Source organism: Sinohyriopsis cumingii, chromosome 17 (genome assembly GCF_028554795.1).
Source record: "Sinohyriopsis cumingii isolate HCF-2022 chromosome 17, ASM2855479v2, whole genome shotgun sequence".
In the NCBI taxonomy this organism is placed as follows: Eukaryota; Metazoa; Mollusca; class Bivalvia; order Unionida; family Unionidae; genus Sinohyriopsis; species Sinohyriopsis cumingii.
The window spans coordinates 29,376,863-29,396,747 of NC_142977.1; the positions used below are offsets into that span (position 1 = coordinate 29,376,863).

The 19,885-nt window shown below is 35.6% G+C and overlaps 1 protein-coding gene across 1 annotated transcript in view; it reads left to right on the plus strand.

The window, feature by feature from the left end:
* LOC149778337 (protein SCAI-like) overlaps positions 1-19,885 on the plus strand; it is a 121,231-nt gene that overhangs the window by 77,623 nt on the left and 23,723 nt on the right. The window contains exons 9-14 of the mRNA XM_089939150.1: positions 3,546-3,668; positions 5,525-5,705; positions 7,234-7,330; positions 9,722-9,803; positions 10,670-10,742; positions 13,813-13,986. Of these exons, the coding sequence (XP_089795276.1) occupies positions 3,546-3,668; positions 5,525-5,705; positions 7,234-7,330; positions 9,722-9,803; positions 10,670-10,742; positions 13,813-13,986 (730 nt within the window). The remainder of the gene's footprint in view (positions 1-3,545; positions 3,669-5,524; positions 5,706-7,233; positions 7,331-9,721; positions 9,804-10,669; positions 10,743-13,812; positions 13,987-19,885) is intronic.

The following is a 19,885-nucleotide window of genomic DNA, read 5'->3' on the forward strand; positions in this document are numbered from 1 at the left end:
GACCCAGGCTGGTCTGATGGTATGATTTGAACACTTACATTTTGGTCTTGAGTCGGGCATGCTAACAACTGAGCCACCACTGCGCCAGATGTGTTATACATTCTTCATTTCACTTTTATTTTACAGCAAAGTTCAAGCATTAAGTACTATTTCAGATCTTAAGGATGAATGTACAAGTAATTGTATGGTGGAAATGCAGCCCATTTGTGTCCTTTACTTGCAAATGTAGAAAGATAATAAAAATCAAAACTTTTAAACATGAAAGAGAATATGGAATTTGCATTTCATAATTTAATATCAGTCAAAATAGGAATACTTTAAAACTTGCTCATTTTCTGCTTTCATTTTTAGTTACCTTTTATACCCCCAACTATGACCAAAATTGGCTTCTTTTTTCTCAGATTGGATTCCCATTTTTGAACTTTAGAGGGGAACAGTGCCTGCGTTTACTAAATTCTATGTGCAGCTTTGCATCTTCCTTTGTTCCTTCCTTCCAGCACACAATCTCATTAGCATAACAAGTCCTACAGATTTTAATGGACTGCCATGAAACTTGGTAATTATTTTGGTCATCGATTGAGTCTGCACGTATCTTCAGATCTAATGTTTCTGCAAATTCTTGTCATTTTGGACTCGTTTCATGCAGTTTATGACAGAATCTTGTACTACCAATGTGACAGATTTCATTGGACTACCATGAAACTTGGGGAAATATTATGATCATCATACAAAGTTGTGCATTTCAAGGAGAGGCCCAGAGTGGCCGAGTGGTCTAAAGCGCTCTCCATCACGGATCACTGCCATCTCACTTCTGCCTGCGTGTGTTCAAGTCTTGGGCTCGGCCAATGTGGATATGTGAGAAAGCTTGCCGGTAGTTTCTCGTGGGTCAGTGGTTCTTTCTGGGGTTTTCCCGGGTTCTTCCTCCACCATTAATACTGGCTGCCATGTGTAGCCTATCTTGTGCTGAAAAATGGCATTAAACCCTATAGCAACAACAACAATAACAGTATTTCAAGGAACCACTCTGCTTCTAGGATTTTTGTAAGAGTTATTTCCCTTTTTTACAATGAATTCTACAGACTCCTATTTTAGAATCATCACCAACAAGAACATTGAAAACAAAAGCTACTGCTATTAATATTTTGACAATGGGTATATTACTTCTGCAACAGTATACCCAATTAATTGTAATTGTAGGATAGTTGTTTTCATTGTTATCAAGTACCGAAAATCTTCATTACAGATGCTATCAGGTGTTGTGGTTCAGTGTTACATTTGTCTTAGACTATTGTTGGCCATTACAGCTGTCTGTTATCATTATACCACAGTTGTTACAACCAAGCATTGAGATCATCCACTGTAATGGAGCAGATGAATTTCATTATCTTGCATTATGTTGTATTTTTGTTGTCTATGTATTGCCATTGGAATGTATTACTATTACATGTTACATTTAATAGACCATAGACTATAGGCATATTACTGCAAGAAATAAATAAAAGAGAGACAGCACCTCTTGGTTATATCTGCACATTCCTTCTTCACAAGTACAAGTGTTGATTGTTCCATATTATTATTATTGGATTGTTTTGTCCAAATAAACGGGTGTTTTTTTTAACTGCAGATATGGTTTTTGCATCTTCTAAATCTTTGTTGTGGTTTAGGTTTTAATGCCAGTGCAAAATAGGTCATACATGATGGCCAGTATAACTGGTTGAGGAGGAACCTAGGAAAAATATAGTAACAACCACTGACCCACCGTAAGCTACTGGCAGCCTTCTCACATGCCCACATTGGCCAAGCGTGACAGAGACGAGATGTCAGTTATATTTTAAGGTGAACACTTTAGACCAGTCAGCCATACAGGGCCACATTAAATTTTTGCAAACATAGGTTATTATCACCTCAAAATATTGGTAGGGGATGTGGCATTTTGCTAAAAATATTGGTAGGGAATGTGACTTTTTGCTCATGTGTTTGTGTGTTTATTCATTTATTCCTTTATTCATTTGTTTTGCCGACCACTCCAGTGGCCTAGTGGTTAGAATGTCTGCCTCAGATGTGGAAGGTCATGGGGTTGATCTCTGCTTGAATCTTACCAAAGACTTACAGAAATGGTATTAGCAGCTGCCTCGCTTGACACTTAGCATTAAGAGGTTAGGGTTAGGACTGGTTGGCCTGATGTCAGGATAATGAGACTGGGTGGGACATCATGCTACATGCCTGCAGCTTGATGCCACAGTGATAGACATCACTATAAACTGCCACACTGCAGACATTGTAGTGATATGACAATAAAAAAATTGAAGCTACATTAAAAATCTAAATCTTACACACATTTTGACTTTAATGTCTTGGAATATGTTTCACCTGCACATGCAGATTGGTGTGAAGATGCATCTTAGAATAACACAGCCTCAGGAAAAGTAGGTCATTGTAACCAAAGTTTTGCTTGAGTGACGTCAACTCATCATTTGTTATATCCTCATGAACTTGGGCCTGATGTTATGCATGAATGACTTGTGTATTTGCAGCTATCTATTGAATACACATTGGTTTCTTGGACACTGTATCATTTACATATGAAAATTTGCATGTGAATGTGTTTGAAGAAAAGTAACTTGCCATGCCAGAACTAAGTCTCAGCAATTTATTTTTCATCTGTTTTTGTTAGCCCTTCAAGATCTTGGACCTTATTTCGCTTGCCTTACTTAACAATCATCCCTGCATACTAGTCATTCAGCTGGAATGGAAAGGAACAGCCCTGATCTTTGACACTGGCCTCGGACTTGTTGATAGTGTATTGCAAACTTTAAATCAGAATATTCTACACAGTACTTAGCCCAACTGTGGCACCACTGGTACTGTGATACATTACTGTTTTATTGTCCATTACATAATGATGTAAGAAATGGATACTCTTTACATTTTCAATGCCTCTTAACCCTTAACCATGGAAAATTGATAATAGGAAATTCAGAATATATTCTTGAAAGAGCTGTAAAAATCTTCTGAGCCATCCTTGAGCAGTGTCTACATTTGCAATGATTTTCATTATAGCAGTAAATGTGCCATACAAAATGCTTGTTGTAACTATGTAAGTGTTGAGTAAAATTCAGATGAAACTAACTGTGTCTGACAAAAGTTTTCGGTCTTTGCAAACAGCTTCTTAAGCTTGTCTGATTAGCATTGATTATTTTTCATTGTAATTTTCATTCATTTTTATAAGGGCTTTCTCCAGTGTAAATATAGTGATGTTATAAAAAAATAAATGCCAAGTTCTGCTTGAAAAAGCAGATAATTTACAACCATTTACTTATATTCTCTCTCCCTCCCCAAATATAATTTCCATCAGAATTTGTAAATGTTGAAAAACATGATGGTTTCTTGGAATCCAGTATCAGGAAAAACAATATCAAGTGTTTCAGTTGTTACAACCTTTTTTTAATGATCGACTTCAGTTTCTTACCTAGGCACAAATTTACATGTACTTTTGTTGCATGGATGTAATAAATTGTGATATCTTGTAATATTTTCATTTGTAGGTGAAGTTCAGCGAGTTGACACTGGACATGTTTCGAATGCTGCAGACACTAGAGAGGGAACCACAAGAAGATCTGACCAATCAAATATTTGATGCTTCTCCTGCACCAGGGAGGCCTCCATTTGTGAGTTTATACCATGTAAACTCAGATCTATTTTTGCTGAATGATCACAACAAAGTCTCAACAAGACAGATGTGACATGAGAGATGCATCTACAGTATTGAAATTGAACATGCTTATTAATGAACAAGAAATTCTTAAAGTTTCATGATAATAACTCACTGTAGGAACAAGATACAGAACAGTAAAACTTAGGACTTTAAACTTTGAGCTTGAGTTTCATAATTAATGTGTTTCAGAATGTACTTTTCTACTATAGTACACACGGGGAAATGCAGTGGTCATTTTTGCTGATTTTCTAAATAAAGAAAATTTTTATGTTAGTAATCTTATTAAAGTTTAGTAGCAGTAATTGTCATAATGACGAAAATCCTGAATACAATTTTTTCAGAGTTAACAGCAGGTAGTATAGCTGCAGGTGAACAAAGATTTTGTATTACACAATGTGAGATACTTTTGTAGTATAAAAAGATATGTAGTAACCAATCTCAAGTTCAGTGGTTTTCTGCAGGTTATCTGGTGTCTTCAAGAGAATTGGACTTGTATTTCAATTGTCACATATTTGATACATACCCAAACAAACTCCTTGGGAAACATGGCTACCATTTTCTCAACACATTATAGCAAGAAGTAGGTTGAAAGTGCCATGAGAAAGCCAAGCAACTGGCCTACCCTCTCTGATTTCTTCCACTTGAAAAAGACCATTATGATGCTAAAAATGGAGCTATTGATTGTGTTGTATCAGTTGTTAGAACCTGATATGCAGTCATAATCAAGACATTACATTTAAAAAACACTTAGCTTTGGCAGTGAAAATGATCTTTGTTTAGGACTTGAATAGGTTTTTGGTCAAGACTTTCAGTTTGTAAATTTTTTCTCATAGTTGCCTCTTTATAAATAGACTAAAATTCTTGGAATAAATGTGCCCCAGATGTTCATTTTCAAGAAGCTACCAACAGCTTTAATTGTGTTTTACTTCTTTTGGATTGATCTAATTATATGGTATGGTGTCCATTCTTCTTTACAACAAAGTTTGTGTTTCTGGCTATAGTATCTTTTCAAAACCTAACTCTGTTGGTATTTAGGCCTTTAATTGTCCAGTCAGATTGTAGTTCAAGTGACAAAACTCAAATTCCAGTTTTACGAGGAAATGATTAGATTCAGTGGTTTATATCCCTTGACATATTTTGACAGCTTTGTGGTACTTAATAGAACATTTCCGTGGAAAATGACCAAAAAAATGGTAGCTGCTTAAATATTTTGATAATAAATATTTTATATAGTGTCAGTTTACTTGCAGACTGCTAAATTGGCCTGGTGGTTAGAGCGTCCACCTCGGATGCAGGATGTTGTGGGTTCATACCCCAAGCGAGTCATGCCAAAGACTTCTAAAAATGGTACTTACAGCTGCCTCACTAGGCGCTCAGCATTAAGAGATTAGTGTTAGGACTGGTCGGCCTGGTATCAGGATAATTTGACTGGGTGGGACATCATGCTACATGTCTGCGGCATGATGCCCCAGTGCTAGACATCACTATAATCTGCCACACTGCAGACATTGTAGCGATATGACTGCAAAATTGTTGAAGCTACGTTAAAAATCCAAAACACTAACACACACACAATCAATATGCTGGCAAGATACAGAGAAGAAGAGAAGAGACATAAAATATTTGTTGCAAATTACATGTATTTTGAGGGTTATTTGCATTTTTGCTTATGATCATAATGAAAAGAAACATGATTTTAAATATCTCACAATTTTTGTTCATCCTGTTTAATGTACCATATTGTCAGAATCCACTAAGTCATTTGGATTGTCAATGCTTTGATATAATTTTGTATTGTAATTTTTGTAGGAGAATGGAGATAAACCAAACAAGCGCGAGAACCCTCACAAGTACCTCCTGTACAAACCCACATACAGCCAGCTCAACACATTCCTTTCTTCTGGCTTCAAGGAACTGCCTCCAAATGGAGCCATGTTATTGTATATATCTGCTGATGGATGCCTAGGGAATGCAAAACATACAGATGACGGTGAGAATGGCAATGAATTTGCAATAAAAGCAATATATTTCAGGAGTACCAAATTTAGGACTCAAGTATTCTAAAGTGGCAGGCTTGGCCTTAACTTATCACTGCAGCATGTTTTTGTATGGCAAAAAGTATTGTGAATACACTCAACTTTGACTCAAGTACTCATAGTCATACTTTCTTTTATGGCAAAAATGAATGTGAGTACACTTGATTTGGCTTCTAGTACTCATTACAACATATTTTTATATAGGAAAAACTAGAAACGCAATTGACATGGTCTCATGTACTCATTGCAGTGCATTATTGTATTGCAGATTATAATGTGAATGCACTTGATTTGGCCTAAACTTCTCATTGCAGCATGTTCTTGTATGGCACAATATAATGTTAATGAATGCAACTTGGCCTGATGTACTCAGGGTTATTCCATTAAAACATAATGAGGGTTTGTGGGCTGAAGGCAGTTTTAAAAAATCTTTGTAAGGGTGTCCTTTTCCTTGGGTGGTTGTAAAATGGGAGATAATTGCTTCTATGGGAAGGTGGTACAATTTCAAACTGCTTTAGCCCCCCAGCCGCCACACCCCACTCCCTGGGTGTGTTTTAATGTATTTATTTTTTTGTGCTGATGTAGACCAGTTCCACAAACAAATAAACCATGATACAAACAGGATATCTTGGGATTGTCTTGTTGGGTGGTCTGTTGATAAGGCAGCAGTTTAAGAATTTTTATCTATCGCATGGGGTGGGACAAGAAAGCTGGAGGCTGTTAATAGATGAAATAATTCATAATATGTTAGCCTGTGTGTGACTATATCAAAGCATGTTCTGTGAGATTTTGACTTAGACCCATGGGTCCTGCCTTGAGGCAAACAGGTATGGCAGCTGAGCCCTAACATAAAACTACTAGATTTGTACCCTTTAGCCTGACTGGATCATAGGATGAAACTGTTTAGATCCACACCCTTTAGCAAGTACACCCAAACAGGGACATAACATAAAACTATTTAGATCCACACCCTTTAGCAAGTACACCCAGAATGTGTCATAACATAAAACTATTTAGATCCACCCCCTTTAGCAAGATATTCTAACTGGGTTACAGCATATAACTATTTTGAAATCACACCCTTTAACATATAAACCCAAACTGACAGTGAGAAGACATTCTGATATTCAGGTGATGGTTGATCCTACGTTTGACCTTGCCTTTCATAGATGGGGTGGGACAAAACAGAAGAGCTTGACAATATGGTTTTAAGAACATTTGCTTGTAATTTTCTGTTTCTTGACTTTATATTCTGTTGGAAATATAATGTTTGAAGCATATAGTTAATGGATATTTGAAAACAAATAAAAACTGTACATGCAGTTAGTTGCACCTGACCATTAATTTTGTAATTGCAGGAGAAATAAAAATTCTTTGAGTCACTACATTTATTGACATTATACTCTGATATTGGAAAACATTCCAAGCAATGTGCTTATCAATGTCATCGTCATCAAGTTTGTTCTTCATTTTCTGTTACAGCTGCCTATGATCTTGGAGGAGTTGTAACCAACAGTCGGCGAGATGGTGATCCTCCCAATAAAACCAAAAGACCAGGAACCTTGAAAGAAGCACATTGGTAATATACAACTTAGACCAGAGAGAGATGTTAGGGATATTGAGTCAGAAGGCAGTTGTGTTTAAATTTGATAAGTCTTTTAAAACAATTATTTGACCAGTCATATTAAAAAGGTTGTGGTTGGTAGGGATATTTAAAATGCCACCTGACATCCTCATGCCTTTCATTTTGAAGTGGCTCAGAGCAAATTTGTTTTATTCCAGATTAGGTCTAAGTTTTCAGTAATTTAACCTGTAACAAATAAAAGGTTTTGAGAGGATTGCCATTCATTTGTTTTAATTTCATTCTGATTTTAAATTCATTAACACATTAACCCCTGGAGCTTTTTGTCATTTTTGCCTAAAAATCTAGTAGGAAACATATTTTGAAAGCTATTTCTGAATAGACTCGAAAACACCAAATCCCTGGTCATCTCTCAGTAACATACTGCCTAGTGGTGTTAGACACATCAATTTTCGTTGGCTATTTGACTCACGCATGAGCAGAAGGGTAAAAGTTGGACCTTTTTTTCTTTTTTTTCTTCTTCTTTTTTTTGCTAAATGAAGCCATTATTTTTATATGGAGACCGCTCTTTATTCCAAATGCCCATCTTATCATACTTTTTGCAAAGGCTCATCTGTCTCTTTGCAGTTCATACCGGTTTGCCTTAGATCTGAGACCAAAATGTCTAAAATCAGGACACAAAATCAGATTCCTACCACGGGCAAATTTTGGGTAAAAAAAAGTCGGGTAAAAAAAATGAGGTTTTTCTATCTGTATTTTGTAGTGCAACTAGATGTTCAGATTATTTGGTATCATTGTAGAGCTACATCTGTCTACCTTTCTATAATACCACCCACTTTAGTGTATCATGCATGACCATGACGCTACAGAGCTTGGCAGTAGGCTACTACCTCCTGTCCCGTGAAGTCGTTGCTAGGGGTTAATGTGTTAATGAAAAATTCATTTTCATTCTGTAAGAATCATTAAAATTAAAACATTAATTTGTGATTTGACCACAAATGAAGTGAATACGTTTCTTACTTTGAATAGTTCTCAAATTCTAATTCTTGTGAGTGATGGCTGCTTCAGTACATTTACATATGTGATGCTTCAATTCTTCAGTGGTCTGAACATAAATTTAAAAAAAAATTTAATTCTTTTGAAAAGGAAGTTGTGCCAGCAGTTTAGAAAGGCAGCATGAGAGTTTAGTATGGGTCTTAAGTGTTTTAAAAAATTGTATTTCTGATGTAACTTATATAGATAAGTCATAATGACCTGTATTATTCATGCTATTGTACAAGTTGTCAAAACTTTCCCATGAATACTTAATAGCTACAAGCTCAACAAAGTCGATGGAGTCCTAAATAGTAATAATGATGTCTGTCCATTCATTTGTCTGCCCATCCTGTTTGTGCAAGATAGCTCTAATGTGAATTTGTAACTAAATTTAATATTCAGCTTGATATTTATGACCCCTCAAAAGATTTCAGTTTCCAGTCATCATTTACATAAGTTAACACACTGATAGCCTTTCCCACTGACATTCTTTCTTGCAGCTTTATGTTTACAAGGACTGTTGTACTTGAGCCATCTTTGGCATGTAACTCAGCATTGATGAATCCTTGAGAAAGAGTTCAGTCTACAGCGTTCTTTGACATTTTAAAAATTTGTGTCCCCATATTGCCTGTTCTTTTGACTTTGTTTCCACAACGTTGCCAAGGTTTGTTGGATTTCAAACAAATTTGGTGTCGGGCTTTATGTTGATGCATTATTAAATGAGTTTGATTTCCAAACAATACTGACAGGAGTTATGCCTTCTGATTACCTATCTTCCCAACTTTGCTTTCTGTTAAGATAACTTTATCACAGCTTGTTGGTTTTCAACAAAATTTGGTATGGTCTTTATATTGACTACATCTTGAAGGAATTGAATTTCCAGTTTTCCATGATATTATTTACAGGATTAATGCTCCCAGATTACTCAGTCTTCTGACTTCGCACTTTGTGGCAGTACTTTACCAAGAATTGTTGTATTTGAACAAAATTAACGTGTGCATTTATGCTGAGGAGACCTTGAATGATTCTAACATGCAGTATTCCACATTATTGTTTACAAGAGTTACAGCCCCAGATTGTCTCCCCTCATTTGTTTTCCACAGTGTAATTTTAATGGGGATTATTGGATTTGAACAATATTTGCCACTCACTAGTATACTGATGAAATATTGAACAAGCTGGAGTTGCAGCATTCCACATCCTTAAAGGATTCTTGTTCCTTGATGTCCCTTTCTCCTAGCATCCACTTCCAAAGCCCTGCTGAACAAGATTAAACAAATTGTAGCTTGTGAAAGCTCTTTTGGATGTACCCATTGCCAATAACGTTAGTTACTTTTTTTTCTTATTTTTCAGTTTACATCCTGGAGACTTGTATCCATACACAAGGAAGCCACTATTCCTAATAATAGACAGTGACAATAGCTCAGCATTTCAGGTACATATAACCTGTCTAGCATGTACCCTCGTGTGAATGGTACACATCTCAATCTGAATTTGCATTACCAGATCAGAGTTGACTCTTTGCCAGAATTTTTTTTTATATAGGCGGTTTGCTTAATTATAAATAATTATAAGCGAAGTGTAGACCTTGATCTGCCAGACTGTAATGTAACCAGCAATTAAGCTCTGTGCTTTTCACAGTTGAGTATGTATTATATATCATATTGAGTTATTAGGCTATATTTATGTTTCTTATGTTGATAAAAGGATATCTGACCTTAGCTAAGTATGTTCAACTGAGAATGTTGAACTTTTAATTACATTTGCTCCACTAGTGAAAGAAATTTTGCAATTCAGAAATGGTCATTAATAATAAAGAATAAAGAGAAGAAAATTAGAAAGAAATGAGCTTCATATCTTGTTGCAGTATAGATGACATTTTTTTGCCCAGAATATAATATTTGACATTTCTTTTATATCAGTCAAATGTTAGATGAATTTGAGCCACATTTTATTGGAACACTGCTTCATTTATGCCTTTCAAGTTTGTACAGATGATTCTGAAATAATGACAGCAGTTAAAAAACATAGGAACATATTTGAACAAATTAAAACAGACTAAGCAGAATTTGACTTTATTTGATAAAAAATTTCATTGCATCATAGCCTTTCCAGTCTACACAAATAATGCTGATTCTTCATCAGTCGTGACTGCTGTTGCTAAATGTTTACAAACAAAACAAACAAAATATCCAGCTTCTCAGAATTTATTTCACAGAAAATATGTTTTGCATGCTTTATGAATATTTGTTCAGTTAAGAAGTTATATTTTCATAATGAATTGTTTAATGCATTTTATAGCACTTTCCAAGCCTGTTTGGGCAGCCGTTAGTATGTTTACTCTCACCAGAGCAAGTGCCAGCTACAATGCAAGGTATATTCTTTTCATACAAATTGCTTTTAAGTGTACTAATTAGAAAGTTATAAAACAAGAATGCATTAGTTAAAAAAATTCATTGTGGAGATTTTATATGTTAATACAAACTCAATTACAGTTTTTTCAAAATTTTTAAAGCAGATATTTTTTTATCATTTTCTAAAGATGTTCTTATCCACCTCTAAAACCCAGATTTACTCATTGGGAATCACAGCCTTTGAGCAGCCATGTAGTAATGGTCATTATAATAATCAATTCAAAGAGGCATTACAACTATAATCTGACAAGGAAAGTATGTACTGCTCAGTCCATGTATGTTCTGCCAATTCAAATCTACAACAAATTGTAAACTGTTGATGGTGACCTGCCACAGCAAACAATGTGTCTGGTTATTGATGATTAGTGTACCTTTGAAGAAAGATTACTGTTCGTCTTTTCAGTTTCATTGGTTAAATAAACTTCACAGATCTTCTAATACAATATCTAAAGTGAATCATTACGAGTAACTTTTGTTGACAAATTCAGTTGTGCTCCTGTTTACCATTTTTGAGACTTAGTTCTCTAGTCATAAATCTTTACTCTTCCCCAAATCTTACTCGGAAATATTCTGACAGAAGTCTGCATTTGGCAACTTTAAATATTATTTCTAAGTCTGGAGTAATATTTGCTGCTCATAACATTGACCAGGTGACTCCTTGCCATATTTGGATATTATGACCATATATAGAATTTCCTAAAAAAAATTCAGTTTACATATATTCTTCCAAAAGGCGTGCTTGTTCTGTGTACTAAATATTCTTAATTAAGAGCTAATTAGTAAAGCTGTGTATCCACCAAGGGTGTAAAATTGAGGGTTAAAAAAAAACATGGTGTCTGAAATGGGAGTCAAATAAAAAATGTGGGGGTCAAAAATGTACTGACAAATTTTCATCTGACCCATACTTTTTCAGCTTGAAATAGGATATTGCAACTTGCACAACATAGTCTCTCTTTCTCTCTAAAAATACAAATAAACCAGATTAAATAATTAACACACAAATGCATTGTCCATTCAAAGGAATATTTTATTAGTTCATTTTCCTTATAGTTCAAAGTCATACTTTTAACAGTCTCCTTATAATCTTTCTGCAGCAATATTATAAACCAATACATTACATATAAGCCAATACAGAAAGTCAAATAAATCTTTTTAACAAATGACAGTTAATTTACTGCCTGTCATAAAATGTGTACTATCATCGGTTTCATTGTACTTCGTCCTAAAACACATTTATCCAAAAATCATAGAGGCTAATGATTCATTTTCTCTTTAATAAGTTACACTTGAACTTTCAGATCTTTATTTAACCACTCTGGTGGTCTAGTGGTTAGAGCATCTGCCCCAGATGCGGGAGGTCGTGGGTTCAAACCCCAGCTGAGTCATACCAAAGACTTCTAAAAATGGTACTAAAAGCTGCCTCGCCAGTCCCTCAGCATTAAGAGGTTAGGACTGGCTGGCCTGGTGTCAGGATAATTCGACTGGGTGGGACATCATGCTACATGTCTGCAGCAAGATGCCTCAATGCTAGACATCACTTTAAGCGATATGACTGCAAAATTGTTAAAGATATGTTAAAAATCTAAATCACCCACACACACTCAGATATTTCTTTCATTGCAGCAAAGTTAAAAACCAACAAAATCTGCAATGACCCCCTGACTTTGTAATCCAAATAATGGATATGTCTCCATTTACTGATTTCTTTGTTGTGAAAGAACGTCTTGGGTGATAAAGTGTTATGCAGATATCTTGCGGCAAACAAGGGCAGATTTCTTAAAATTCTTAAACTCTGTCATGAAAGAATGTCTTTTGCAGTCTTTGCGATCAGAAGTCACACAGGTAATCCCAATGGATGTACCGTATTCCAATAAAGGGAATTATTTTCGCCATTTTTCATTCAAGTTAGATCCACAGTTACTCTTATATGCTCTGCTTCTTTCACATTCATGGCAAATGATTCTTAGTGCACTCCGTTTTAATCTGGAGATCACTTTCTAGTGCAACAAGCACTGACGTTAAACATCTGGACATCTTGCAGAGATCGATGGAAATCGCAAGATTAGAGAAAGCCACTCTGTCATAATATTGCCTATGCTAGTCTGGTTCTCTGCTTTGTATGCTCCATATAGCAGAGTGCAACGTAGGGAGCATACAAAACAGGGAACCAGACTATGCCTATGCTCAAATTATACTCGATGCCAGTCCTCAAAGTATTGGATATTAAATAAATCCTGATTGCATTTTGCAAATCCTTTGCGTCCAAAAAATGTACGGCAACACCAGCATGTGTCCCTGATGCACAAATGTGTGTAAAGCGAAACACTGGTAAAGTTTATTTTCAATTCTGGAGTAAACATTTTCTCTGCACAAGTTTGTATGAACCTGAGATGAAAAAGTTTTGAATATTAGTCCTGTTGTATCAGTAGTTAATACTAAGTTTACAGTTTTGCCATGTTCTACTTAATGAAATGACCTCTACAAAATGTTATTAGATGTTATCATAAAAAAGGCACATTCTTAGTTATAATCACATACCAATACAAAGAGTACATGGGAAATTATTGCACACAGACCATACAGTATTTTTGCAGCAGAAGTAAGGGCATATATACAATTGCTCTAGGTTGAACAAAATTTAAAACTTCAATTTTTTTCAGGTGCTATTCATGTCCTAAATATGTGATCAAGATGTTGTTTATAATTTTGCATTCTTACCATGAACCCTTTCTTTAATCTACCATGTTAATTTAGTATGCTGTTAAATTTGATATGCATAAATCATAAAATTTCTGAATGACATCACTGATTTGCAATGTTCCTTATTGACATCTAGCTTCAGTTCATATTCAGTGACTGTATGTGGTGAGTTGATTTAATAAAAAGTATTGGAATTAGTGATAGTAGCTTCAGTTCATATTCTGTGATTGTATGTGGTGAGTTGATATAATAAACAGTATTGGGATTAGTGATAGCAAGTATTGATTAATTCTCTTTATTATTATTATTTCAATTGAATTATCTTTGCAGACCAGCATACAAAGGGAAACCTGTTCACATTGTTTCTGCATTCTCCTTTGATGGCCTTTTGTTATGTATGTAACATCATTGACATCCCCATCACCTTATGGGACAAGTGCCAAGGACAAGTGGACAAGTTTATGGCAGAAGCAAGCAAATTATTTGTCAGGTCCAGGTCCCTAGGTAAGCTTAAGCTAATGTATACACTCAGTGTCTTGCCTGCTTTAGATCACTGTGAGAAGTAGGTATAGTAAACCTCTGTACATAGGTTCACCTTTTAAAATTGGGTTTTTAACAAATTCCATGAACCGAAAAACGTCATTGTTATTATTATTTGTTATTATTAGTATTAATATTATTAATATTATTAAAGCTGTACCAATTAATTGGCCATACTCATAATCGGGTTTATTATTAGAATGATCGGTATCGGCAGAAATAATTGGAAATTCATGCACTCATCCTAATCACAGCAGCCAACCAGCCAATGAGGCCTCATGTGGATGTTGAACTTCCAGCATACATATTAGCAGATAACTAGGCAGATTAGATAGCTAGTGAAATTTCCAACTACTACGAAACTATGACTCAATATAGTTAATCTGTTCTTTAGCCAGTCCTGCAATGCTGCTAATCAGTAAATAGTGGTCGCACGCTGAAGCAGATGAATGCTGACATACAAATAATATGCAGCATTGATATTGGCATGCCAGTGCCAGTAACGTTACCCCTGGATACACCTGCTGCTGAGCTGCTTCAGCACATGACTTGCAGCATGGTGCATGCATCCATCCAGCCACATGGACAACTTAGTAATAACTTACTTGATTTAAAACATTGTTTCAAGAGCACAAATCAACTGGATTATTAATATTGACTAGCGATTTTACACTATTAAATATACTACCAAGCCTGTTCTTAATGTCGAACTCAAAACATTCAAGTTTAGTCTGGAATTACTTCGAAGTAAATGCAGTCGATGAGTCCAAAACAAACTGCACACTTTGCAAAGCATGCATTTCCAGAGGTGGAAAGGATTCTAAAACCTGTATGAGATCAAAATCTTGTCCAGCACTTGCACTGCAAGCACATCAATGAGTATGGCCTGTTTTTAACAGATAAAAAAAGAAAAGGATGCTGTGCAGTTAACCTCAGCTGCTGCAGCAACTCCTCGTACTCTGGATATTGATGCCATGCTGTACCAGAAGCAGCCATTTGCAGTTGACGACCTGAGAGCTATTATTTGGCACAAAGCTATTGCAGAGTTCATGGCAGTAGATGTACAAACATTTTCTGTTGTTGAAGACATTTGATTTTGATGTCTGATGGCCAAGGCAGAACTGCACTATAAAATTCCAAGTTAGAAGTACTTTTTCACATCTTTGATACCTGACATGCATAAGGTGATACACAGCAAGGTGCGTGATTTAGTTTCTGCCCAGTCTGACCTTAGTTTGACCTCTGATGCATGGTCAGACCCATCCATCATCATAGCCTTTTTAAGTCTTAGGCATACTGGCTGATGGAAGACTTTCAGCGGAAACAGTTGATTTTAGCAGCGATGCCTCTCAATAAATCACACGCAGGAGAATATTTGGTGAGCAAACTGGACAAATTATGTGAGGAATACAACATTCCCAAAACTCGTATCCATGTTCTGATGCATGAGAGAGGTGCAAACATGGTTAAAGCAATGTGTCTGGCTGAAATCGACAGCATCAGCTGTTTTGCACACATGCTGTAGCTCGTTGTCATTGATGGCATTCTGTCACAATGAGCTGTCAAACATGTTTTGGAGATCTCATGATTCATAGTCAGCAAGTTCAAGCAATCCATCCTGGCACAACAGCAGCTTGAAGAGCAGCAGGAAAAATTTGGCGTTGCCCATAAGAAACTTGTCCAGGATGTCCAGACACTGGAATTCTACATATAATATGTTGGTTTCGTTATGTGAACAAAAACAAGTCTTGGGGGCTTACGCTACTCTCTATGACCTGCCTAGCCTAACAGCCCAACAATGGGTCTTAATTAACACTATTTTGGACGCGTTAGGCCCATTCACGGACATTACCAAGGAAGTAAGTGATAGCCAAACATCAGAATCCATCATTCTTCCTATGCTCAAAATGCTCCAGATGTTGCTGGCTTGAGAGCATGAAGCGAGTCAAGGTATTCAGACAATGCGCCGTGATATGTTGACATCACTGAACACACGCTTTGCTGACATTGCCAGCAACAAGAAGCTTGTCTTGGCAACCATCTTGGATCCACGATTCAAACAGTGCTTATTCAGCGAAGAATTACTTGTGACCAGATCCAAAGAATGGCTTAGAGCAGAATGCATCGTAGTTGCTAACAAGCAGAAGGAACCCCCGACCAAAAATGAAAAACTGAAACTGAAACAAACATCATGGACCATTAGCGTTGCTTGTCTGGGATTTGTTTTCTCTGGCCTGTGATGAACCTGTCCATACCATCAACAAAACAACCCACGTGGATGACGCTGTTGATGCAATGCTTGAATTGTATCTGGCCAGCCCTCTGCTGCCACGAGAAGAAGACGTACGGCTGGTGGAACACTCACAGGTTTCAATTCCCCTACTTGACCATATTAGCTAGATGCTTTTTGTCTGCACCAGCTTCAAGTGTTCTGAGCGAGCATCTGTTTATTGGCACTAGCGAGATTTTTTCAGATCATTGTCGATTGTTACTTGGCGAGAAGGGAGAAATTTTACTGTTGCTTAAGTACAACCTACCTCAGTTAGGCTTTCAGTATTAGCTGCAGCCAGCGTACAGTGACGTCAGACTTTTGTCTTAAAGCATGCCTATTATTAATTTTAATTATTATTGGGCTATCATTATTAACAGTTTTTAGTCATTTATGGAAATCAAGTAATGGCAGCCTGCATCATTGAACGTAAGTTAAAAGACTAGCTTAATTGGCAAACCATAAGTTTTATCAGTGTTATTTTTCAAGTTTTTCAAGTGTTATGTTTGTGTGATCATTGTTTAAATAATATGTACTTCTTATCCGGTTCTCTTTTTATTTAGTTATCGAACTTCAAATTCACTTGCTGCATAAACAACCTTGTTATAACTCACACGGCAAAATACCTGCATGCATTACACTAATAAGTTTATGTTTCTGAACCAGTCATTGTTTTAAAACAAATAATAATGAAATAATCAATATCATAATCAGTATCGGCAATTTTAATAATCGGCTATATGCGGTATTTGCATAATCGGCAAAAAGTGACATCTGTACAGCTTTAATATTGTTTTGTGTACTGCTTTTCAATTGAGTTTTGGTATAATAAATGTTCAAAATCTGTATGCCCTCTTTACAGGAAGCACTCTTTATTTGAAATGCCTCTCAATGTAGTACAAAGGAGAGCATATCACAATCAGAGCCTTCAAGTGAAGCTGCCAATTTCACTAAGATCTTTCAGGTTTGTTCACTGGATGCTGATTCGTCCAATATCATTGCTGTTACTGAACTTTAAATCTGCTTCTCAAACCTGCTCAACAAAATTTGAGTAAATTTATTAGGAAGCATCCTATCAGAAAGGGCTTTCAAGAGGCCAGTCCTGTATCAAATATGGTCACTGTACCTAAAACAAACCCTCAAAACATTTGAACTACTTCACAGAGACCTTTGAACAAAATTTGACCAAAGGACTAGGTTCACTTTTGACTGAAATCAGTCCTAAGTCATATTTTCATGATATTTGTCAGAATGTGTCATCTACTTCATAGAACAGTTTCATATATACTAGTGACATGTACTGTTTTTGTAATGCGGCATATACATAGATGTGCAAGATGTTCATATTTTCTTTCCATTATGCTACTTTAAACTGATAATATTTCATATTAGTTGTATTATTCTAAAAGTTTCTTTGAGATGGCAAATATTTTCTTTTTCATTATACTGCTTTTTACATCTGGCAGCATCAGTTCTCATTTGTAGCATTGGGAAATGTTTTCTAGGTGAAATTATTTAGTTTGTACCAAAGATTTATTTTAGTAATGTACTGTAGTTAGTGTGCTATTTTTAGATTAGCTAAAGATATTGAAATTATTATGAAAAAAATAGCAGTAGTGTATCTTTACCTCCATATCAGAAATGTTCACATTAAAATTCCATAATTCATTTTCATTATTGAACTGTTAGTAGTTATTTTCATTGCTGCAGATTCTGTGGAGAATATGCATGAATGCTAATATTTATCAACAGTTACAAAGTATAATGTGTGTGTGTGTGTGTGGGTATGAGAGTGAAAGAGAGAGATGGAAGTAAATAGTTCTTCGGCTATTTTTTTTTATGAACTCCCTTGCTGCTTTGGGAGTTAGTGCCCCTTTATGCAACACTAAAAGAAGGGTAGGATGATTAGAATTGGTATATATTTCAGGGAAGTAAATAATAGGAAGGACATCCAAATAGCATTATTCATTAGTGAAATTAGTTTTTATTGAAGCAATGAATCATCCCCCATTAGAAACACATGTACACATGCACCTTGAACATTTGATGTTTCAAGAAGATAAAATTAATGCGCCAAATAATTATGCTTCTTCTTAACTGCATAGCATTTCTTAAATAATGTATATGACTAGCTGCTGTCTCCAATTTGTGCTGAGCCTGGATACAAATAATATAAAAAGTATTAAACACTGGTACCAGACACTAAAAATGTTTGCAAATGGTTTGACTATATCTGAACAATGGAATACATTGTACACCTAATTATTTTTTTTATTTTAGAGATATATGTACTGTAGAGTTCTTTCATGGTCCCTTCTCAAACTGTAATAGAATCATGTACTGATCCAGAGAGTATATACCATGGTGAGTCAATACCATTGTGAGACAAGTACTGACCCTTTGAGTCAATATTGTGGCAAGTCAAGTACTGACCCTGTGAGTAATATACCATGGCCAGTCACGTACTGACCCTTCCAGTCAATACCATGGCAAGTCAAGTACTTATCCTTTGAGTCAATACCATCATTGAGATTGCATCCATACATTGAAACCCCACTATAACACAATGGTTTGGATCCACAAATTGTGATTGTGCTGTATACTGTATTGTGCAGTATCCAACCAGGTTAGTTAACTGAAAATTATTACATGTGTACCCTATTAGCTGCACATATGTGGTGGTGGGGGGACATTAAACTATGGACCTTTGCACTTTAGTGATGCAGTTACCAACTTGATGCATATTTAGATGAGCAGTACTTAAAAGTTATTACATATGTAATATTTGTATTTGGCAGAGAACTATTCATGGGTACATGCACATAAATGTATAAGAATATTGGCAACAAAATTGTAAATAGTTGGAATAGATGTACTTACCAACCAATCTCACTGTAGCAGTTATAGTAATTGCATTAAAAAGCATAATTTCAATAATTTTTCTGTTAGATCCGTTAAATTCCAAATAGGTAATTTCTTGATCACACTGACTTATGAATGAAACACTTATATTTTCTGAAACATTCATATTTACTGGACGGGTCCAAAGGATCTGATTTTTGACCCAGCATTCAAATGCATCAACCAGTCATTAGAAGTTTTCTATTTAAGCATGAAAAATATTTTAACAGAAATTGATACAGTAGGTCATGGGAATAGACACTGTAACATACTTAATGTGAAGAATTCAGCAAGTGTGTACAACTGCCTGAATCCAGATCTCCATAAAACAGCAGAATTATTCTCTAAGAGGTTGAGGAAAAAAACATAAAATAAACATAATATTCATTGAAACTTGTTCATGACTATGACTTTGCATTACTGCAGAGGAAAAAGCAGAGTTGTCTTTTGAATATAATATAAAATCCCTCCATCCCTGCAATTAACTAGTTCTGTTCCAGTCAGTGTTAGTATTGCATTAACTAGTGTTCTGTGTGTATGGGAGTGGTTTGAAACAGCTGTTTGCATTTTTTACTAAAAAATAAAATGAAGTAGGTAGTGGTGGTGATGATAGTTGATTTAGCAGGCATTGGTGGACAGTCGTTTTCACTTAAATAAGTATCTAAATTAATTGATTTATAAATTTGGGTTACA